Source organism: Salmo salar, chromosome 13, assembly GCF_965601325.2.
Source record: "Salmo salar chromosome 13, fSalSal1, whole genome shotgun sequence".
NCBI lineage: Eukaryota > Metazoa > Chordata > Actinopteri > Salmoniformes > Salmonidae > Salmo > Salmo salar.
Window position 1 is genome coordinate 48,456,283 of NC_138303.1, and position 24,836 is coordinate 48,481,118.

The following is a 24,836-nucleotide window of genomic DNA, read 5'->3' on the forward strand; positions in this document are numbered from 1 at the left end:
GTGGTGGACCTTAAGCGTGACTGATGCCCAGTTGGCTTAATTGCCTTTCTTTACCAGTTCGTTGCATCTTTTGAAACAAGTACACATTAATGAGACTGGGAGAGCGAGTGTGCGATATGTGGCCCGCCATGCAGAAAACAATTTGGCCTGGGAGCAGGGGATCTAAATGCCCCGTCTCTGTGACTGCACAGTACCGCATCAGAGCGAACAAAGCACAACTTGACTGTGGGGTCACATGGGATCAGATGAGACTGAGACTGCTTCTCATTAGCACAATGGTAAGATAAATGCCTAAGTAAATGGTATTTTATGCAGGCATAAAGTTAATTTGCTATGCCACAGCGCTCTTTAACGATGCTGTGTTTAGAGAGTCAAAGGCCTCTGAAGTGTGTTTCTCGTATTAGGTGTGTTGTGGCAGGATTCAACCATTAAAGATAACGGGGCCAATGTGACCTAAAGTTTACCTCACACTGATTGTAGATGTTAATCTCTTCAAAAATCTGTCTTTCTATTTGAAGTGTCTTAGGAAAAATATGCATTCGAGTCAAAAGGTCAAGGTTTGACCACATACAAATCTATTTTCCTTAAAAGTGTTCCCAATGGCGAAAATGCATAAAGATGGAGGAATTCAGATATTATGTCATTGTTTTTTAGCACTACCCACACAGTTCTTAAACTACGGTGTGCAACATGGTTCAATGCGCCAGTAAATCAGCACAATCTACTTTTTAGTTTTTTCAAATTCTTGAAGCTAGAATTGGGATCATGTATACTGCGCTAATGCTGATACAAAAAAGGAGTAACGGAGAGCAATGCGACGAACTTATCAAAAGAGGCATTAGTGGTAAGTATACGGGGAATACCATCCTTATGCGCCATTGTATTGTTCAAAGTGCAATCCTTTAAAATGATTATAACCGAGAAGACCACATATAAAGAGAAACTGAAGACTTCCTTACATTTCTTTGTTCTCTAACTTTGTCTGCCCTTCAAGACATCATAGAAATGACATTTTATCATATGTCTGATGTGGATTCATAGCTTCATCCATGGAATTAGACTCAATCAAGAGCATTTTATTTGTGTTGGGTTAAAAAAAAACAAGACAAAGGATTGAAAGAATGGGTACAGCTGGGAGTAATCAAAGGTAAGTGTGATCAGGTGAGAATTGTGGTGTTCTTTTCACACATACCACTGATGACATTTACATGCCAACCAATATATTATTATTACTCGGGATACTCAAGTACTCTGTTTTTTAGTTGACCCATATAAACATTATATTCCATTTACAATAACATGAAGAAGCTTGTATCCCGGTTTTGAAAAACCCAAATAAGATGCCTGGGATATGCTGATCTTAGACGGGGTAAACATCTTATCCTGTTTATTGTTGTTTTTTGCGGTCTGCGTAGGTTTGATGTTCAGATGGGAACAGTAATAGTTGGAATACTAACTGAAGTCTGGACACTGACTGTAGGCCTCACATGTACCCTATTATAATATTAACTCCTGTAGAATTAAGTGTTTCTTGATAGACCAAATGCTAATTTTGTGTGGTGAAATATGATTAATTTATTTCATCTTAAAAAAATGTGAATGTACTGTAGCCTAAATGTGAAAAAATGTCCGCAACATAAAAGCTGACTGTATTTCACTTTCTAAACATGCATCCAAGACGAACTGAATACCATCAGAAACATACTGGATCGTTTTTATAGCTTTTCCACATCAGGAGAAATCCACTTTTTCAACCTGAAAGATGATGGCTAGAGCTTACCCATGATGTTGCACAATGATTTATGTCAATAAGTAATTTGTTTTAGACAAAGAATTATATATTTGTGCTTGAAGTGACAAATCCGAACTGCCCACTTTGTGCAAATCTGTGTGAATGCAGTGTCTTATCCTATGATATGACATACAAATAATTTTCAGCCTACTTTTTGTTTCAGGGCTGGGTTCTACTTGAATGTTACCACCCACCAGCATGGCATTGCTTATGAATCAGAAACAGTTGCAAAGTTATTCTTCTTCATTACGAAAATGAGCCCACCGCCTTGTGTCCACATGGCCGTCTGAGCCATGGAGAAAATGAAAATAGGAGGTGCAAACTTACGTATTTTTTTCTTCAATGCTTTGATTGGTGTAACGTTAGCAAGAAACCACAAGTGTCTATCCAGATAATTAAAAGTCACCTGCGAAAAAACAATATGAGTTTTATAGTTACATGTTATTTGCGGCTTGCATGATTATGACTAAAGTCAATGTAGCCTATAATTTCACTTCCCCTGTGAGAACCATGAGCAAGGGCTGACTTGGCTTTGCTCTACCACAGCCGAAGCCTACCAGCAGCGTAACGTTACCTACCAAAGGTTCCCCCGTGTCCATTACAATGTAGAAAAACGCATATGAGCTTTCTTTCAATAGTTACCCATATTACTGGAGCTTCATCTTATTCTTTCTAACTTTATATGGCGGATTCGCGTCCACAATTTATGTAAGATGACAAAACTTTGGCGATAACAATAGATGGCAAAGCCAAAGTGGTTTCCATCTGTGGGGATGTTTTCCCTAAATCAATGCTTATGACAAATCCATAACCAGCCACAGAGCCAGCTGGCTAATCTTTTGAATATGTTGTAGTTAAAAAAAAACAGCATCAAAAGCAACAACATAGAACATTAGCTAGCTAGTTAGATAAGGTTAGCAGGTTAGCATGCTAGCTATATGTTGATGTTTATCAACTCCACATGGAAATTCCCACACCCAATTTGTGAATATGTACAAGTAGACTTCGTCATTCTTCAGAGGTGTGGGGGTCCTTGAAAGAAATGAAAGATAATACTTTAGAGATGTCAAATAGATTGTTGATGATCATTCTATCGATTTATGACATTATTATTGAGTATCAAGTAATGACAAAAGAGAAGCCGCATGTATCAAATTTTGGAGAAGTTGACAAACAAATAGCCTACTTAATGTCAGATTATTATTTATTTTTTAAATCCAAGTGAGGCAACAACAAAAAATCCCACAGCCCCTGTCAAAAAAATCATTCCGCCATCCACGGTCAAATTATTAATATTTAGTTTATTCATGAGTGAAGGGATACTCGTGAGCGGGATATCAAAGGTGCATGTAAACATCTTATCCTGAATAAGACCTTAACTGGGATATGAGCGACTATCCGGAATAATGTGCGCATGTAAACGTTGTCACTGTGAATCAAGCATCAAGCACACATGACTACATTCACAAACACACACACACACACACACACACAATTAAATTAGCCCCAGGGATGAGAGGCTGTCTTTTTATCCTCATGTTTTTCGAAGGAAAATAACTACATGTCAGTGATATGTGTACAATATCATCTCAGTCTTTCTGTGATGCTCACTCTTATATAAGTTGATAATATTCACGGAACAGTATACACGGTGAATGTACACATTATATCCAATATAAACAGCAGCACTTTGATGTAGTATGGAGGTATGCCACTTGCAATGAGCTTCATATTAAAACATAGGCACTGTAAACCATAACTTTGAAATAATGAATTGATACTACACATTGACGGACATACTTACTGTTTTTAACTTATGTGACGTAGATCTTTCTATATATATTTATGTATTGAAAAGATATGATTCTGTTATAATGATGCTTTAAATCAATGATCATCCCCTAAAACATGATTATACGAGTTTGCAAGAAAGTGAGCTTCAGGTAAATTGACAAAGTTCTTGACAGAAGTACAATACTGGATGTGTCACACTTAAGAACAAGATTGTCAACTTTTTCCCATTTTACATTGTATATCAGGAGGTGCACACGTGTGCGCGCACACACACACACACACACACACACACACACACACACACACACACACACACACACACACACACACACACAAAGGATAAAGGGCCAGGCAGGTGTCCATCAGTAAGTGCCTCATGACAGACAGTCCTATGCACCAGATAAACAATGTTCTGTTAATGTCAAGTTAAATAGTCACTGACAAATCCATCCAAGAGTTTCTCCTCCAACACCTTGACACAACAAACTATTGTCCAAGTCACACCCCCCCCCCCCCCCCCCCCACACACACACACCTTCAGATTTATTTCCATAGGGATAGGTGGAAAAATGGTGGGTTCCTCACACATGCATAGACTCCCAATGATATCCTGCTTGCCGTGCTGAAACAACCCAGGCTATATACAGTAGGTTTTGTATTTCAGTTTGTGACGTGGCATGTGGGTCCCGATGATGATGCTGTGGTGTGTTGCTTTCATTGGCTAGTACGGACATCTGTGCACTGTCACATAGTAGGGCTCCTCTGATTTGTGGAGTGAGGGTATGTAGTGGTTTGAGAAAAAAATTGGCGAATCGACACAAAATGTGTTTGCCTGGTGATTGCCCTCTGTTCCCCTTCTGCCATGATTGGCAAAAAAAACCTGGGATGGGGTAGGGGGTTAGAGAGAGGGAGAAAGGGGGATAAACAGTAGAATTGAGAAAACAAGGTATTTCATCACTCGTGGTTGTTCATTGTCATTTATACAGGATGACTTCATCTTGAGCGATCTATGAACTTTATAATAGGGAAAAATGAAATCAACTTCCCAAGTAAGCTGACTTGTTACTTTAATCTCTTATTCTTATCTGTATTTTTTGAAACTGCATTGTTGGTTAGGGGCTCGTAAGTAAGCATGTCACTGTATTCGGCGCATGTGACTAATTTGATTTGACTATACAAACACTTGTAATATTCCAACAAGTGGTGTATAATGACAGCTTAAGGACTATGTAGGCTTACTTTGAACAGGTCTCTCTTGTAAAAGAGATTTTATCTCAATGAGAATAACCTGTATAAATAAAGGTTAAATAAAACATACTATTTTAATCCTCCCTATCTTTTTCTGTATACTTCATGTACTATTCTAAAGCTATTTTTAATTAACATTTCATTGAGTTCAATAATAATAAAACCATATAAAAATGTCCATACATTACAATGGATACTTTCCACATATATAAATGATTCACCATGAGCAATGGTCAAATTAGACACCCTAGACCGCTCATATGAAGCTTTCATACATTTAAATATGAGTCTGGAAATCTGCAAAGAAATTCATGAATTTGAGGCTACCCGGAAAATAAATATTTTCGACGCACCCAATTTCCCTTTTGCTCCCCGTCTCTGGTAATTGTACGTGATACATTTTGTTATCTCTGTGGAAGAAGGAAAATCATTCTTACAACATTGGCTGTGAAACATAGAGGCATTGAGATTCTGCAATATCACCCAATTTTACAGTCATAGTTTTTCTAGGCTAGGATTCACACAGCCCTGCACTATGGACAAATAATATTCCTATTGCTTCAGAAATTCACTAAATAAGCAATTGGATAAACTGCAGTAGCCAATGTTTACTGTGTGAAACAAAAAAAGGAGGAGTTTACGGTTTTCTGCAGTGCGGGTTTGACTTAATTCGGTTATTCATTTTCTTTCCTTCTCAGTCCAAAATTGTGCACTCTCTCAACACCTCAGTATATTTCCTTAGTCTTCTTAAACAACACAGCCATTTGAAGTTGCCTGGTCCTTTGAAGTAGCATCTTTGGGCTTTATTCATTTGTAACCCTCTGCATTAAGTTATTTTCTAGCAGTATAGCGCCTTTATATTTTTCTTTTGCCCTTTTTGTTTTTACATTTGCATCAAAGCCATTTTCGCAGAGGAAAATGCAACCACCAATTATGTATTTTCTGTGAAAAAGAGAACATTTTTGCTATGAATAGGTGTAAGTTTCACTTACTATATATAAGCACAGAGGCCAGTTTTACCTTTAAAACTCCAACGATTAATGTTAGAATTGGTAGATGGTAAGATGGTCTCAGATCTGCACTTCTGCTCATCTCAAATCAAATCAAACCAAATGTTATTGGTCACATACGAACACATATTTAGCAGATGTTATTGAGGGTATAGCTAAAAACTTGTGTTCCGAGCTCCAAGAGTGCAGTAGTATCTAACAGTTCACATTACACACTAATCTAAAAGTAAAAGAATGGAATTAAGAAATACAGTGGCAAGAAAAAGTATGTGAACACTTTGGAATTACTTGGATTTCTACATAAATTGGTCATAAAATTAGATCTGATCTTCATCTAAGTCACAACAGACAAACACAGTCAGGTGTCAGCTGACCTGGAGTACAAACATTGAGACGAGATTGGAGAAGTTGGTTAGAGCTAAAAAACACTCACAAGAAGCATTGCCTGATGTGAACCATGCCTCGAACAAAAGAGATCTCAGAAGACCTAAGATTAAGAATTGTTGACTTGCATACAGCTGGAAAGGGTTACAAATGTATCTCTAAAAGCCTTGATGTTCATCAGTCCATGGTAAGACAAATTGTCTATAAATGGAGAAAGTTCAGCACTGTTGCTACTCTCCCTAGGAGTGGCCGTCCTGCAAAGATGACTGCAAGAGCACAGCACAGAATGCTCAATGAGGTTAAGAAGAATCCTAAAGTGTCAGGTAAAGACATACAGAAATCTCTGGACCTGGGCCTGGACAGCTTGCTATCATCGACGGAAAAATGAATTCCCAAGTTTATCAAGACTATTTGCAGGAGAATGTAAGGCTAACTGTCCACCAATTGAAGCTCAACAGAAGTTGGGTGATGCAACAGGACAACGACCCAAAACACAGAAGTAAATCAACAACAGAATGGCTTCAACAGAAGCCTTCTGGAGTGGCCCAATCAGAGTCCTGACCCCAACCCGATTGAGATGCTGTGGCATGACCTCGAGAGCGGTTCACACCAGACATCCCAAGAATATTGTTGAACTGAAACAGTTTTGTAAAGAGGAATGGTCCAAAATTCCTCCTGACCATTATACAGGTCTGATCCGCAACTACAGAACATGTTTGGTTGAGGTTATTGCTGCCAAAGGAGGGTCAACCAGTTATTAAATCCAAAGGTTCACATACTTTTCCCACCCTGCACTGTGAATTTTTACACAGTGTGTTCAATAAAGACATGAAAACGTAGAATTGTTTGTGTGCTATTAGTTTAAGCAAACTGTCTATTGTTGTGACTTAGATGAAGATCTATGACCAATTTATGTAGAAGTACAGGTAATTCCAAAAGGTTCACATACTTTTTCTTGCCACTGTATATAAAAATGTGATTGACAGCTGGCAGTGCAAAAAAGAAACATACACTTTGAGAGAATGGATTGAGCCAGACTCACCTACCCACTGTGTTCTAAACTCCTTACGATGGTTCCTTAGGCAAAGGCTAGAAAGAAGATAAAAGACAAGATTCAAAGGCAGAAACTTCAGGACAGACCACAGCTCTCTTCTATCAAAGTATACACCAACAAAATGGCAAGGAGCATATAACAGATGTCCCTTTTGAAGCACAGATGGAAAGACATTCAATTATATTTAAGGCTAGATGATGGAAACGTATTTTCTTTTTAATTATATTTAACCAGGCAAGTCAGTTAAGAACAAATTCTTATGTTTTAATGACGTCTACCCCAGCCAAACCCTCCCCTAACCCGGACGATGCTGGGCCAATTGTGCATCGCCCTATGGGACTCCCGATCACAGCTGGTTGTGATACAGCCCGGGATCAAACCAGGGTTTGTAGTGACTCTTCTAGAGTCAGTGCCTTAGACCGCTGTGCCACTCGGGAGCCCAAAACGTAAAGTTTGGCTTACTTGTCAAATGTTGCATTTTTTCTGACCTTTGAACTATACACTACCAGGAAATACTAGCAGGTAAGGTGGGTCCATATGGGCGATTGAGCCATGGTTCCTGAGGCATTACCTTCCAGTGTCACAATAGAACATTTACAATATACTGTGTGTCCAGTGAAAATTGAACTATATGCTTGCTGCATGTTGTTTAATAGCAAAGGAATACTTTTTTCCACTTCATTATCTATTCTCTGTGAATAAGCACTAATATTTTGTGTATCTCATTAATTTCCCAGAGCACTTTCTGTTGTTTCCCTCACATTTTTGAAGAAACTCGTGAGGGCATTTAAACTGGTAAGGCATCAAAAACAACTGTTTGCCTTTTGCCAAGAGGGACGGAAACAACTGCTAGTGCTTTCTAGCTGTGGGGAATGAATAACTTACTTCCAAGAAGCTAATGTCTAAGCTGTTCATAATCAGGAAGCTAATGGTCTGTGCAGCCAATCAAGGCCATGGTACAGTGGGGAGTGGTAAACACATTGGCATTCCCAGGAGCCTCTTCTCTGCTGTACAGGGGGCTCCTGCAGCAACAACGGGCACAGTTGGTATTCCACTTCCCACCCATCTGTTGGTCAGTCGGTAGTTCAGTCGTGTCTCTGTATGTTGTGTCTCTCTGCCCGCCTGTCTTTCTGTGTCTGGTCCTTTCGTTTGTCTGTCTGTCTGTCTGTCTGTCTGTCTGTCTGTCCATCTGTCCTGTCTGTGTCTGGTCCGTCTGTTTGTCTGTCTGCCTGCTGTGTCACTTCTGTCTGTCCGAGTGCCCTACCAAGCGCTATCAGCGAAACACTCCTCGGAGCGGTGCTGATACACCACACCTCTTTGACATCATCTCATCTAAACGCTACATCTTTATATCAAAATAAGAAAAGAGTGAGGGGAAAAAAAATCTTAAATGACCACAATAGAATCTTCCGAGATTGCCCAAGGTTTCGTGATTTCATTTTTTTATTCAGTTGAAGGCTGAATGCCTAGATGTCACGACTTCTACCAAAGGTGGCTCCTCTCCCTGTTCGGGCGGCGCTCGGCAGTCGTCGTCGCCGGTCTACTAGCTGCCACCGATCCCTTTTTCCCTTTTCGTTTGGTTTTGTCTGTCTTTTGTTGCACCTGTTTTGAGTTGGGTCATTAGTGGGGTATTTAGTCTCGCTTGTCTAGGTTGGGTTTATGCGGGATTGTTTGTTGTTACCTGTTGTGGGTTTTGGGGTTGCGTTTATTTGTCTTTGTCTATTGTGGGCTCTCTGGACTGTGTCCCGGCCCTTTTTGGGGTGGACTATTTTTGTCTGGTTTGTTTTATGCCTGTTCATGGTGTTTTTGGACTCTGGAATAAACACGCTCTGCAAGTGCACTTTTGGTCTCCTGCGCCTGACTTCTCCCCCTCCCCACCACTCCTAGAGAGCAGTGACACTAGAACATTCTCTACTGGTGGTGTGTGAAAAGAGTTCCAAGACCTTGCTATCTATTACACACGTACAAGAACCGAGTAGAAGGTGAGGTATTGATATTTTCATTTTTTTATTTCACCTTTATTTAACCAGGTAGGCCAGTTGAGAACAAGTTCTCATTTACAACTGCGACCTGGCCAAGATAAAGCAAAGCAGTGCGACAAAAACAACACAGAGTTACACATAAAAAAACATACAGTCAATAACACAATATAAAAATCTATGTACAGTGTGTGCAAATGTAGAAGAGTAGGGTGGTAATGCAATAAATAGGCCATAGAGGCGAAATAATTACAATTTAGCATTAACACTGGAGTGATAGATGTACAGATGATGATGTGCAAGTAGAGATACTGGGGTGCAAAAGAGCAAGAGGATAAATAACAATATGGGGATGAGGTAGTTGGGTGTGCTATTTACAGATTGGCTGTGTACAATAACAGTGATCGGTAAACTGCTCTGACAGCTGACACTTAAAGTTAGAGAGGGAGATATACGTCTCCAGTGATTCTTGCAATTCGTTCCAGTCATTGGCAGCAGAGAACTTGAAGGAAAGGTCGGCCAAAGGAAGTGTTGGCTTTGGGGAGATACCCAACTTTGGCACTTTTCCCTCGTTTGCTCTCAAAGAAAAAGTGATTTCTCCCCCCCAAAGGCGAGTCACGACTGCGCTAGTACTTCTCCAACAATTAAGTGCCCTTCTCTCGCTACTTCTCTTAGATATCGATTGTGGGGACACTAACTTAGGCCAATGTGCTGAGGCGGCAGTGGCACTAGCTTGGCACTTTTAACGGCTGACACTAACAAGGTGAGTTGGGTCCAGGAGAGGAGGGGGTGTGGGAGAGACATAGTGGCCTGTACCACTGCCAGTCAAACAAACAGCTGAGCAATGCCTAGTTTTCACAGGACAAGAAACCTAAGGACATCGCAGACTATGTCCTCTCCTTAGGCTACAAAGAGAAAGATAGAAAATAATGGGAGAGGGATGGAGAAAGAGAGTTATACAACAAAGGTATTGAGTGTTTCACTAATTAGCTATTCTTTGTTTAACTGAAAGGCATAAACCCTGAGCTCCTGGGACTGTATGTGTCACGCTTCTCAGAGTAGGAGTGCTGATCTAACCCTAAAAAAGAATGTGTCTCTATGTAACTGGCTTCACTGTGCTGCTAACAGCTTGGCTTCACTGTGCTGCTAACAGCTTAGCTTCCTCAACTGTCCCGGTCCCTTTACTGGGCTTGAACCAGTGGCCCTCTGATCACTAACACACATCATGACCACCCACTTGACAATGTACAAACCAGTTGTGCCACTACAAAAGGATCTCGCTACATATATAAAATCCACGTTTAAAAACGGTTTACTCAAGTAACCCAGCTTGGTTGCATACTGTGGAGGGGTACACTGAACCGGAGTTGAGGCAACACTATATTAACACTAGTGGTAGTTCAGACAAGGACACTAATTCTCACCTTCAGAGTTCCCAGCCTTTGTAGACACGGCGAGCACAATGACAAAAAACAACATTGTATTGCAAGAGGACTGCACAGTAATGTGCTAGCATCCTGGAGTGGCCTTTGCTGGGTGGGGTTAACCATCTAAAGACTCATCAAGCTCAGAGCCACTAACAATCACTAGAATTGCCTCGTCAGAGCCCCAAATACACAACATGCCAGAGTGCATGCTAACAGACCAGGGTGGGTTTTTGTGTACTTATCCAGGCAACTGGATAATCTAATGGCTAAGGAAGATGAACAACAGTCGCTATCTAACAGCTGGGCTGGTCCCATTTCTCTGTATCTTATTTGTTGGATGAGATCTGCTAGAATTGCTATTGTTGTGTATTGGGGTTGTGCCGCAGCGCATCATGAGGGTCGTCATTATTGAATTGTTGCAAAGACTTGGTTATGAAACCCACGAGACGTAACAAAAGAGATGCACCATCGAGAGCATTCTGACGAGTTACATCACTGCCTGGTACGGCAACTGCTCGGCCGCCGACCGCAAGGCACTACAGAGAGTGCGAACGGCCCAGTACCTCACTGGGGCCAAGCTCCCTGCCATCAAGGACCTCTATACCAGGCGGTGTCAGAGGAAGGCCCTAAAAATTGTAAACGACTCCAGCCACCCTAGTCATAGACTGTTCTCTCTGCTACCGCACGGCAAGCGGTACCGGAGTGCCAAGTCTAGGTCTAAGAGGCTTCTTTTTTTTATTTTATTTAATTTTACTTTGTTTATTGAATTTTCAACACCAGCATTTACAAAATAATTGCACTTGTTTTATATTACTACCAAATAACTTACAACACATCAAAGACAACAATACAGCAAAACAGAGAGAAAAAAAAAAAAAAAAAAAGACAAGAAAAAATATATTTTGATACAGTTGTTACAGGTCAACTAGCACAGATAATACAGTCCTTAACATCCGAGATGTCGTGTATACACATACCAGGCCTCTTACATCACCAATATATAAATATACATCACTCTGGAACTGCAGGGAAATGTAGTCGTTTAACATAAGGAAAGAAGGGAGCCCACATTGCATAGAATTTGTCTATAGACCCATTGAGTGTGTTTAATTTTTCCAAATTTATGCAATTCAAAACTGATTAAATCCAAAGAGCATGAGAAGGGGGTGCAGAGGATTTCCATCTATGTAAAATTAATCGTCTTGCTAACAAAGATCAATTACATCCTTATTAATTTTGGTCAATTGTATTGCGGGTAAGGAAACCCCAAATAGTGCAATAAAAGGGTCTGGCTCAATCTGTGTGTCACTTAATTCTGAGAGTGTGTTAAAGATGTCTTTACAGAAACCAACAAGAGATGGACAACACCAAAACATGTGTACATGATTAGCAGGAGACCGGTTACATCGTACACAATTAGGGTTCACGTCCTTGTCAATTTTGGATAATCTTGCTTTGGTCCAGTGGGCCCTATGAATGAGTTTGCATTGAATGAGACAGTGCCGAGCGCAAATAGAAGAGGTATGTACCCTTTTGAGTGCCCCTTCCCATAGTTCATCAGATATTTCCTCACCCAGTTCCTCCTCCCATGAGGATTTAATATTGTGTAATGAGGTGGTTTGTAGTGAGCAAATTTGAGTAGATTATTGACAAGGTGCCTTTCAGAGTAGAAAGTGGGATAAGAAATGTGTCAAACTGTGTTTCACCAGGAAGGGTGGGTAATCAGGGATCTATGCTGTGGACGTAACTCCGGACTAGTAAGAATGTCTGGGGAGACCAAATTTAGCTGATAATTGTTCAAACGTACTAAATGTATTGTTAATATAGATATCTCTGAATCTTTTAATACAGAGACTAGATCATGTTGAGAAAGCACCATCAACCATTGATGGGGAAAAGCTGGGTTTGAGGCTACCGGAGCAATTCTATTCTAATTGTACATTTCAATTAGAATAGGGGCTATTTTGGAGAGAAACTTCTTATAAAACTCTGCTGAGTAGCCGTCAGGCCCTGAGCTTCTACCGGATTGAAGGGATTTGACAGCATTAGACAATTCTTCAATAGTGATCGGCTGCTCAAATTTTTTGACCAAATCCCGGCTGACAGAAGGCACAGCAAGTGAGCGGAAGAAATCATCCAATTCCAATGTAACCGCTTTACTTTCAGAAGTATACTGCTCAAAAAAATAAAGGGAACACTTAAACAACACATCCTAGATCTGAATGAAAGAAATAATCTTATTAAATAGTTTTTTCTTTACATAGTTGAATGTGCTGACAACAAAATCACACAAAAATAATCAATGGAAATCCAATTTATCAACCCATGGAGGTCTGGATTTGGAGTCACACTCAAAATTAAAGTGGAAAACCACACTACAGGCTGATCCAACTTTGATGTAATGTCCTTAAAACAAGTCAAAATGAGGCTCAGTAGTGTGTGTGGCCTCCACGTGCCTGTATGACCTCCCTACAACGCCTGGGCATGCTCCAGATGAGGTGACGGATGGTCTCCTGAGGGATCTCCTCCCAGACCTGGACTAAAGCATCCGCCAACTCCTGGACAGTCTGTGGTGCAACGTGGCGTTGGTGGATGGAGCGAGACATGATGTCCCAGATGTGCTCAATTGGATTCAGGTCTGGGGAACGGGCGGGCCAGTCCATAGCATCAATGCCTTCCTCTTGCAGGAACTGCTGACACACTCCAGCCACATGAGGTCTAGCATTGTCTTGCATTAGGAGGAACCCAGGGCCAACCGCACCAGCATATGGTCTCACAAGGGGTCTGAGGATCTCATCTCGGTACCTAATGGCAGTCAGGCTACCTCTGGCGAGCACATGGAGGGCTGTGTGGCCCCCCAAAGAAAAGTCACCCCACACCATGACTGACCGGTCATGCTGGAGGATGTTGCAGGCAACAGAACGTTCTCCACGGCGTCTCCAGACTCTGTCACGTCTGTCACGTGCTCAGTGTGAACCTGCTTTCATCTGTGAAGAGCACAGGGCGCCAGTGGCGAATTTGCCAATCTTGGTGTTCTCTGGCAAATGCCAAACGTCCTGCACGGTGTTGGGCTGTAAGCACAACCCCCACCTGTGGACGTCGAGCCCTCATACCACCCTCATGGAGTCTGTTTCTGACCGTTTGAGCAGACACATGCACATTTGTGGCCTGCTGGAGGTCATTTTGCAGGGCTCTGGCAGTGCTTCTCCTGCTCCTTCTTGCACAAAGGCTTAGGTAGCGGTCCTGCTGCTGGGTTGTTGCCCTCCTACGGCCTCCTCCACGTCTTCTGATGTACTGGCCTGTCTCCTGGTAGCGCCTCCATGCTCTGGACACTACGCTGACAGACACAGCAAACCTTCTTGCCACAGCTCGCATTGATGTGCCATCCTGGATGAGCTGCACTACCTGAGCCATTTGTGTGGGTTGTAGACTCCGTCTCATGCTACCACTAGAGTGAAAGCACCGCCAGCATTCAAAAGTGACCAAAACATCAGCCAGGAAGCATAGGAACTGAGAAGTGGTCTGTGGTCCCCACCTGCAGAACCACTCCTTTATTGGGGGTGTCTTGCTAATTGCCTATAATTTCCACCTGTTGTCTATTCCATTTGCACAACAGCATGTGAAATGTATTGTCAATCAGTGTTGCTTCCTAAGTGGACAGTTTGATTTCACAGAAGTGTGATTGACTTGGAGTTACATTGTGTTGTTTAAGTGTTCCCTTTATTTTTTTGAGCAGTGTATATAAAGACTGGTAAAATCTCTTGAACTCATCATTGATCCCCCTAGGGTCTAATGATATCCCAGACGATGTACGAATTTTAGGAATCTGAAATGATGATGATAGTTGACGTAACTTGTGAGCTAATAATTTATCTCCTTGTTCATAGTAAGTGCTCCTAGACTTGACAAGCAGTTCAGTAACCAGGTCTGTTAATAATGAGTCAAATTCTGCTTCCAAAGTTAAACGCTCCTTATAAATATCCGGAGATGTTGAAACGGTGTAAATGTCATCTAATTGGGCAATGCAGCGTGTTAACATTGATAGCCTATGCCTTTTCAGTTTGTTCTCATGTGCGGTGTAGGAAATAATTTCACCTCTGATATATGCTTTCAAAGTTTCCCAGAGTGTAGATGCAGCGATGTTCTATTTGTACTCATGAAAAAGTCAATTTGACCCAAAACAAAATTGACCAAGTGTTCATTACTGAGCAGTTGAATATTTAGCCGCCAAGGTGGTCGCAGATTGTCAACAGTTTGAAAGACTACTTCCATAGTAACAGGGGCGTGGTCAGATACAACAATTGGATTATATGAACATGAAGATATGGAATGGAGAAGCCTGTCATCTACAAGGAAGTAGTCTATGTGCGTAAAAGTGTGGTGAACCGATGAGAAAAAAAAGTATGCTTTTCCAGATGGATTAAACAATCTCCATGGGTCTGAAACTGCGAATTCAGACAAAGGACAACTCTAACTCTAGCTGGTGTCCACTTTACCATAAAGGCCTGATTGGTGGAATGCTGCAGAGATGGTTGTTCTTCTGGAAGTTTCTCCCATCTCCACAGAGGAATTCTGGAACTCTGTCAGAGTGACCATTGGGTTCTTGGTCACCTCCCTGACCAAGACCCTACTCCCCGATTGCTCAGGTTGACCGGGCGGCCAGCTCGCGGAAGAGTCTTGGTGTTTCCAAACTTTGTTCATTTAAGAATGTTGGGAGGCCACTGTTCCTCTGGACCTTCCCCGGATCTGTGCATCGACAACCCTGTCTCGGAGCTCTACGGAAAATTCCTTCAAACTCATGGCTTAGTTTTTACTCTGACGTGCACTGTCAACTGTGGGACCTTATATACACAGGTGTGTGCCTTTCCAAATCATGTCCAATCAATTGAATTTATTACATGTGGACTCCAATCAAGTTGTAGACACAGCTCAAGGATGATCAATGGAAACAGGATGCACCTGAGCTCAATTACAAGTCTCATAGCAAAGGGTCTGAATACTTATGTAAATAAAGGTACGTTTTTTTTATACATTTACAAAAAAATACAAAAACCTGTTTCGCATTGTCATTATGGGGTATTGCGTGTAGATTAAATCAGTTTAAAAAAAAAAATCCATTTTAGAATAAGGCTGTAACGTAACAACATTTTGAAAAAGTGAAGGGGTCTGAATACTTTCCGAATGCACTGTATGTGTAGACCGAGCACGTCCTAGATAAATGGTTGAACTGAATCCTGTCTCATCATTATTGAATTGTTACAAAGACTTGATTATGAAACCCACAAGACATAACACAAGGACATATTCATAAATGATTATAATAATCATGACACACTACACCAAGACAGCATGGTTAGATGTAACCCAATAATGAACTAAAGGAGCCTAAAGTTACTCTTTATAGACCAAGGACCTTACATGTTCTGTTTAGAAACTAATTGGCTCTATCAGCCAAAACAGCCAAATTCTCCATCTTAACATGAATCAATTCTCAATTGCTGTACGTTTCACATCAAAATTATTTCACGAATGTGTAGTCGAAAAATAGAGCAAGTGAACAAGGCTGTATTGTACTGTAAGTGCTATGGATTTATTGTTACAGGGACACTGTTATTTCGTCCGACGGACAGCGGATAGTTCAAAGAAGGAGCGACACAGATGTGATTTCCTATCATTTAGATACGAATTGTGATGTTTAGATCCAAGAATGTTATTCTTGCCTTTTGTTTTCACTAGCAAAGTGCAAAGAAATGTTGATTCAGGTTGGGGGTGATGTTGGGGGCAGTAAATTAAATCATACTTTGAGGGCTTGTTAGGAAGCTCTGTGTGTGTGCACAGACTTTTTCTCTTAGAGATCATTCTGAACTGAAGACACATGTAACTATGTAAATCTTAGCCAATTGGTGATAGTAATTTGCTCTGTTGTATTTTATCATGTACACTGTGACGTGACTACCATTAATGCAATGACGATTATTTTATCAAATAAATTAACTACGTTTAATTATTACGATGATTAAATTAATCATGTAACAATTAACTCATTAGCAATCTTGGGGCACTACGGAAAAAGTTTGTTTAATGAGTTACCGTTTCCCGAATTAACTCAAGAATATCAGAATATATCGTTATTATATTAGTCATCCATGAATTATTATTATCTCATATCAGTCTCATTCTGACCGTCGCATAATCCGTCAAATCTGCACAAACCCTAGTCTTCATGATGACTCAGTGATACACAAACGGGCTTAACTTCTCTAGGGTAGGTGAGATGCTACCGTCCCACCTGGCCAACATCCGGTGAAATGCAGAGCGCTAAAATTCTAAATATACCATTCGTAATATTAAACATTCTTGTAAATACATGTATCTTACATCATTTAAAAGCTTAACCTCTTGTTAATCCAGCCGCTGTGTCAGATTTCAAAAATACTTTAGACCGCTGCGCAACTCGGGAGGACCCATCCACAATGTTTTTAATGCTGATCAATTGCAATGCACTAAGTATTAAAATACAGAGAGGTGTTGGTAAAGGTATATTGTCCTGCTAATAGTCACAATGTGCTATTATAATACTGTACATGGTGTCCAGGTCAGGATAATGAACACATTTATTTATTAAAGACTATCAGAAAGAATGTTGGTACTTATTTTTTGGGATCCAAAGCGATGAACGAGTGAGTCATTCAGCTTTATGTAGGTGCTGGGCTATATGACTGTGCCATCAACTTGATTATTTCTATATATATAATATAATAAAAAGGGGGAATCCAGCAACCAGTTCACAATGGGTAATCGTACAGATATTTCTCCCGCTTCTCACACTCTCCATGATACACATTTCCCTCTCAGTCCTCTCCCTCTTTGTGCAGACCGCTTCCTCTTTTATCCCCAAGCACTCAATGGCTTAATGAGCAACGGCTTGCCTCGTTGTGGCAGGAAGTCCATATAAGGCCTGGGGGTGGAGCCAGCGGGCTGCAAAATATCTTCCTCCCTCACCTCTCCCTGCCGTCTGCCACAATACGTAACTACTAATTGTAACTAATTGATGTGCATCATTTCATATTTAGTAGGGAGCACAATCCAGACCATTGCCAATAGAAATTAGGTGTATAGAAGATACCCTATTTTGCATCACATGGAATCGAGAGCAACCAGAGCCATTCTACATTTAATTTATATCTGCTCCATTCTGAACGTTACACCTCAACAGAACACAGGTCTTTTTTTACACCAGACAATAGTCTGTGGAAAAGAAAACAGAGCTGAGTAAAACAAAAATGTCAGTTCAAAAAGTAGGCAATGACAGAAGTTGAAATGGGAAGCGGGCTAAAAGTGCGCTACGTGACAGGGGAAAGGACTGTGTTCAGACAGGGGCTCTGACAAGAACAAGAGAGGGGTAACATACACCGAGGAGAAAATAAAAGGAAAACATAGATGAATTAATAGAGTGTGGCAGCACCAGAGGAGTAAAAAAAAGAGTGGAAGCCACTTTATTTATACCTACAAGGGGCTGTGCCCAGGGACATGTCAGATACCGTGGATAAAGTCATGAAATTCACTAGCTCTTAAAATGGAGCTAAAACATAAAGGCCATTGCAACGTCAAAGAGAAGAGGGAACAAATAGGGGAATCATATTGAAATGATTTCAGCAGTCAGCTTTCATTCTTTCGTTTTAAGTAATCTTTCTTTCTACATCTGTTTCTGTCTATCCATACTGTTTCATACTTTCCAAACCTATCCTTCTTTCCTCTTGTTAACACACAATATTCCTCTGCTCTCTGTGTGCTCATTCAAGCATACTTTTTTTTATATATAATGAAATAATTAGTTACTCCTTGTACAACTGGAGGGGATCAATACATTACAATCAATTACATCCTGTATGAAAACCAAAGGGAAATCCAGGGGCTTTTTCCTTCCTTTGAGCTCGTTTGAAGTCTGTCTCCTCCAATTTTGAGCAGGGGATATCAAAATAACTTTGGGCATTAAGAACTTAGGCATGCTGGTTTGCGTAGTCACCGACATTAAAACACATTTTACAAGATGCCGTTATCAACACTTCAGTATTTTAGTTGGTCAGATTAATTGATCGAAGGCTGAAATTCAAACGCAATGCTTTTCAATGCATAGGCTTGTCAAAATAGGGTTGGTTTTGCGGACCAAGATGAAGTCAACTGCTGGACAAAAAAAAACATACTCAATGGAGATTCTTCATTGAAAGTGCTTTTTAGTCCAGGGTCCAGAAAACGGGTCCTTGGAGTCTACAATCATTTTATGTTGGCTAACAACTTGGAGGGAGAGGGAACAGTTGGCAGAAAGCCATCAGGGCAGCAGGAGAAACATTATTTAATTGTAATACAATTCTTTGTGACCCATTGAGTCATCCTGTGTGTGCTGTTCCGTTTATAGAGCGCTAACTATTTCAGCCAAAATGCATGATTCAGATTCAGAATGTCCTCAGAGGCAATTCATCTTGCAGCAGACATAAAACATATAACATCTAAAAATTTAAAATAAATAGCAAAGGATATTTACAAACAAATCAGCAGGGTAAGTGCAGTTTCATAGCGCAAGTGCTAAGAGCAATTAGTCCAACATTTGTTAAAAACCTGTTAGGGCTAGGGGGCAGTATTGACACGGCTGGATAAAAAACGTACCCAATTTAATCTGGTTACTACTCCTGCCCAGTAACTAGAATATGCATATAATTATTGGCTTTGGATAGAAAACACCCTAAAGTTTCTAAAACTGTTTGAATGGTGTCTGTGAGTATAACAGAACTCATATGGCAGGCCAAAACCTGAGAAGATTCCATGCAGGAAGTGGCCTGTCTGACAATTTCTTCCCCTTCTTGATTATCTCTATCCATTACAAAGGATCTCTGCTGTTACGTGACACTTCCTACGGCTCACATGGGCTCTCAGAAGGCGGCAAAAAGCTGAATCGTGGCTTTGCAGGCTCTGGCTGAAAAAAAGTAGCGCGTTTGGGTAGTGGCTGGTTACAGTACTGTGAGACTCAGGCTCGTGCCCGCGTCGACCGAATGCTTTGTTTTCTTTCCTCTGTTTACCTAAACGGAGATTCCCGGTCGGAATATTATCGCTTTTTTACGAGAAAAATGGCATAAAAATGGATTTTAAACAGCGGTTGACATGCTTCGAAGTACAGTAATGGAATATTTAGAATTTTTTTTGTCACGAATTGCGCCATGCTCGTGACCCTGATTTACCATTTCGGATAGTGTCTGGAACGCACGAACAAAACGCCGCTATTTGGATATAACGGTGTATTATTTTGGACCAAACCAACATTTGTTATTGAAGTAGCAGTCCTGGGAGTGCATTCTGACAAAGACAACAAAGGTAATCAAACTTTTGTAATAGTAAATCTGACTTTGGTCAGGGCTAAACTTGGTGGGTGTCTAAATGGCTAGCCGTGATGGCTGGGCTATCTACTGAGAATATTGCAAAATGTGCTTTCACCGAAAAGCTATTTTAAAATCGGACACCTCGATTGCACAAAGGAGTTCTGTATCTATAATTCTTAAAATAATTGTTATGTTTTTTGTGAACGTTTATCGTGAGTAATTTAGTAAATTGTTAGTAAATTCCCCGGAAGTTTGCGGGGGGTATGCTAGTTCTGAACGTCACATGCTAATGTAAAAAGCTGGTTTTTGATATAAATATGAACTTGATTGAACAAAACATGCATGTATTGTATAACATAATGTCCTAGGTGTGTCATCTGATGAAGATCATCAAAGGTTAGTGCTGCATTTAGCTGTCTTCTGGGTTTTTGTGACATTATATGCTAGCTTGAAAAATGGGTGTCTGATTATTTCTGGCTGGGTACTCTGCTGACATAATCTAATGTTTTGCTTTCGTTGTAAAGCCTTTTTGAAATCGGACAGTGTGGTTAGATTAACGAGAGTCTTGTCTTTAAAATGGTGTAAAATAGTCATATGTTTGAGAAATTGAAGTAATAGCATTTCTAAGGTATTTGAAAATCGCGCCACGGGATTCAACTGGCTGTTGCGTAGGTGGGACGAATTCGTCCCGCCTAGCCCAGAGAGGTTAAGTTGCAGTTGCATTCGGAATAAAATAGAACTTGGCCCTATTTTTTTTTTACCTTAGGTAGTCAGCACCTGTGTCCAGAGGGAAGGAACTGGAATTTAGGGTGAGGTGGACGGGAAGAGTCAACCACTACTTTATTTACCTCATGTAGTGCTCTGCCCAGGTAGAGACCGTTCTTGCTGTTGCTGCCAGATGATTTTTCCACAAGACCTGACTATCTTGCCCAACCTATTTTTCTGTGCAACCTTGATATTCCCAAACCAGCAGGTCAAGCAGTAGGACAGAATGCTCTCAATTAATTATTTATAACAGACAACCATGATGGTTAGATCAACATTAAAAAGTACAGTTTCCATAGGCCAACAGAGACTGTATTTCCATTCTTAAAAATAGCGTCAGTACACTGATCCCAGGAAAGATTGTTGTCAATGACTAGCCCAAGGAATTTGTACTCCTCCACTATTTCAAGGAGCTCACCTTTTATGACTGCAGCTTCCCCTAGCCCTTGCAACATCACGAAACACATTTCAAATCAAATCAAACTTTATTTCTCACATGCGCCAAAATAAACAAGACCTTACAGTGAAATGCTACCTCACAAGCCCTTAACCAACAATGCAGTTTTAAGAAAAAAAAGTATATACTAAATAATTAAGGAGCAACAATAAAATAACAGTCGATAAGCTTTATACAGGGAGTTCCTGTACAGAGTCAATGTGCGGGGGCACTGGTAAGTTGAGGTAATATATACAGTACCAGTCAAAAGTTTGGGAACAGTTACTCATTCCAGGGCTTTTCTTTATTTTTACAATTTTCTATATTGTAGAATAATAGTGAAGACATCAAAACTATGAAATGACACATATGGAATCATGTAGTAAACAAAAATGTTAAACAAATCAAAATAAACCCAGTAAAAAAAGAAACGTCCTTCTTTCAGGACCCTGTCTTTCAAAGATAATTCCTAAAAATCCAAGTTACTTCACAGATCTTCATTGAAAAGGGTTTAACCACTGTTTCCCAACCTTGTTCAATGAACCATGAACAATTAATGAACCTGTGGAAAGGTCGTTAAGACACTAACAGCTTACAGACAGTAGGCAACTAAGGTCACAGTTATGAAAACTTAGGGCACTAAAGAGGCCTTTCTACTGACTCTGATAAACACCAAAAGAAAGATGCCCAGGGTCCCTGCTCATCTGCATGAACGTGCCTTAGGCATGCTGCAAGGAGGCATGAGGACTGCAGATGTGGCCAGGGCAATAAATTGCAATGTCGGTACTGTGAGACGCCTAAGACAGCGCTCCAGGGAGACCGGACGGACAGCTGATCGTCCTCACAGTGGCAGACCACGTGTAACAACACCTGCAGAGGATTGGTACATCTAAACATCACACCTGCGGGACAGGTACAGCATGGCAACAACTGCCCGAGTTACACCAGGAACGCACAATCCCTCCATCAGTGCTCAGACTGTCCGTAATAGGCTGAGAAAGGATAGACTGAGGGTTTGTAGGCCTGTTGTAAGGCAAGTCCTCACCAGGCATCACCGGCAACAACGTCGCCAATGGGCACAAACCCACCGTCGCTGGACCAGACAGGACTGGCAAAAAGTGCTCTTCACTGACGAGTCACGGTTTTGTCTCACCAGGGGTAATGGTCGGATTCGTGTTAATCGTCGAAGGAATGAGCGTTACGCCGAGGTCTGTACTCTGGAGCGGGATTGATTTGGACGTTGAGGGTCCGTCATGGTCTGGGGCGGTGTGTCACAGCATCATCGGACTGAGCTTGTTGTCATTGCAGGCAATCTCAACGCTGTGCGTTACAGGGAAGACATCCTCCTCCCTCATGTGGTACCCTTCCTGCAGGCTCATCCTGACATGACCCTCCAGCATGACAATGCCATCAGCCATACTGCTCGTTCTGTGCTTGATTTCCTGCAAGAAAGGAATGTCAGTGTTCTGCCATGGCCAGAGAAGATCACGGATCTCAATCCCATTGAGCACGTCTGGGACCTATTGGATCGGAGGGTGAGGGCTAGGGCCATTCCCCCCCAGAAATGTCCGGGAACTTGCAGGTGCCTTGGTGGAAGAGTGGTGTAACATCTTACAGCAAGAACTGACAAATCTGGTGCAGTCCATGAGGAGGAGATGTAATGCAGTACTTAATGCAGCTGGTGGCCACACCAGATAATGACTGTTACATTTAATTTTGACCCCCCTTTGTTCAGGGACACATTATTACATTTCTGTTAGTCACATGTCTGTGGAACTTGTTCAGTTTATGTCTCAGTTGTTGAATCTTATGTTCATACCAAATATTTACACATGTTAAGTTTGCTGAAAATAAACGCAGTTGACAGTGAGGACGTTTCTTTTTTTGCCGAGTTTATGTGTTATTTAATAGTTTAGATGTCTTCACTATTATTCTACAATGTAGAAAATAGTAAAAAAATAAAGAAAAATCCATGAATGAGTAGGTGTGTCCAAACTTTTGACTGGTACTGTACATGTAGGTAGAGGTAAAGTGACTACGCATAGATAATAAACAGAGTAGCAGCAGCGTAAAACTGGGGGGTGGGGTGGGGACAATGCAAATAGTCCAGGTAGCCATTTGATTAACTGTTCAAGAGTCTTACGGCTTGGGTGTAGACGCTGTTAAGAATACTTTTTTACCTAGACTTGGTGCTCCGGTACCGCTTGCCATGCGGTTGCAGAGAAAACAGTCTATGATTGGGGTAGCTGGATGTTTTGGCAATTTTTTGGGCCTTCCGCCTGATATAGAGGTCCTGGATGGCAGGAAGCTTGGCCCCAATGATGTACTGGGCAGTACGCACGACCCTCTGTAGTGCCTTGCAGTCGGAGGCAGAGCAGTTAACATACCAGACGGTGATGCAACCAGTCAGGACACTCTTGATGGTGCAGCTGTAGAACTTTTTGAGGATCTGAGGACCCATGCCAAATCTTTTAAATCTCCTGAGGGGCAATAGGCGTTGTCGTGCCCTCTTCACAACTCTTGGTGATTTTGGACCATGATAGTTTGTTGGTGATGTGGACACCAAGGAACTTGAAGTTCCCAACCTGCTCCACTACAGCCTTGTCGATGAGAATGGGGGCGTGCTCGGTCCTCCTTTTTCTGTAGTCCACAATCATCTCCTTTGTCTTGATCACGTTGAGGGAGAGGTTGTTAGCCTGGCACGACACTGCCAGGTCTCTGACCTCTCTATAGGCTGTCTCGTTGTTGTTGGTGATCAGGCCTACCACTGTTGTGTTGTTGGCAAACTTAATGATGGTGTTGGAGTCGTGTCTGGCCATGCATTCATGGGTGAACAGGGAGTACAGGAGGGGACTGAGCACGCACCCCTGAGGGGCCCCTGTGTTGAGGATCAGCATGTCAGATGTGTTGATACCAACTCTTACCACCTGGGGGTGGCCCGTCAGGAAGTCCAGGATCCAGTTGCAGAGGGAGGTGTTAAGTCCCACGGTCCTTAGCTTAGTAATGAGCTTCGTGGGCACTATGGTGTTGAACGCTGAGCTGTAGTCAATGAATAGTATTCTCACGTAGGTGTTCCTTTTGTTCAGGTGGAAAAGGGCAGTGTGGAGTGCAATAGAGATTGCATCCTCTGTGGATCTGTTGCGGCAGTACGCAAATTGGAGTGGGTTTCTAGGATAATGGTGTTGATGTGAGCCATGACCAACCTTTCAAAGCACTTCATGGCTACAGACGTGAGTGCTACGGGTCGGTAGTCATTTTGGCACGTTACCTTGTTAAATTAAGGTGAAATACAAAATTAAAAACCAGGTAGGCCAGTTGAGAACAAGTTCTCATTTACAACTGCGACTTGGCCAAGATAAAGCAAAGCAGTGTGACACAAACAACACAGAGTAACACATGGGATAAACAAACGTACAGTCAATAACACAATAGAAAAATCGATATACAGTGTGTGCAAATGTAGTGAGATTAGGGTAAGGCAATAAATAGGCCATAGTGGCGAAATAATTACAATTTAGTAATTAAACATTGGAGTGATAGATGTGCAGAAGATGAATGTGCAAGTAGAGATACTGG

General features: G+C 41.4%; 1 protein-coding gene across 1 annotated transcript in view; it reads right to left on the minus strand.

The window, feature by feature from the left end:
• Positions 1-3,073: 3,073 nt before the first annotated feature.
• The window catches only part of LOC106566952 (chemokine-like protein TAFA-5), a 67,624-nt gene continuing 45,861 nt past the window's right edge, over positions 3,074-24,836 (minus strand). Inside the window, exons 4-6 of the mRNA XM_045693335.2 lie at positions 7,271-7,317; positions 5,188-5,244; positions 3,074-4,466 (exon numbers count right to left, since the gene is read on the minus strand). Coding sequence (XP_045549291.1) covers positions 7,294-7,317 — 24 coding nt within the window. The 3' untranslated portion in view covers positions 3,074-4,466; positions 5,188-5,244; positions 7,271-7,293. The remainder of the gene's footprint in view (positions 4,467-5,187; positions 5,245-7,270; positions 7,318-24,836) is intronic.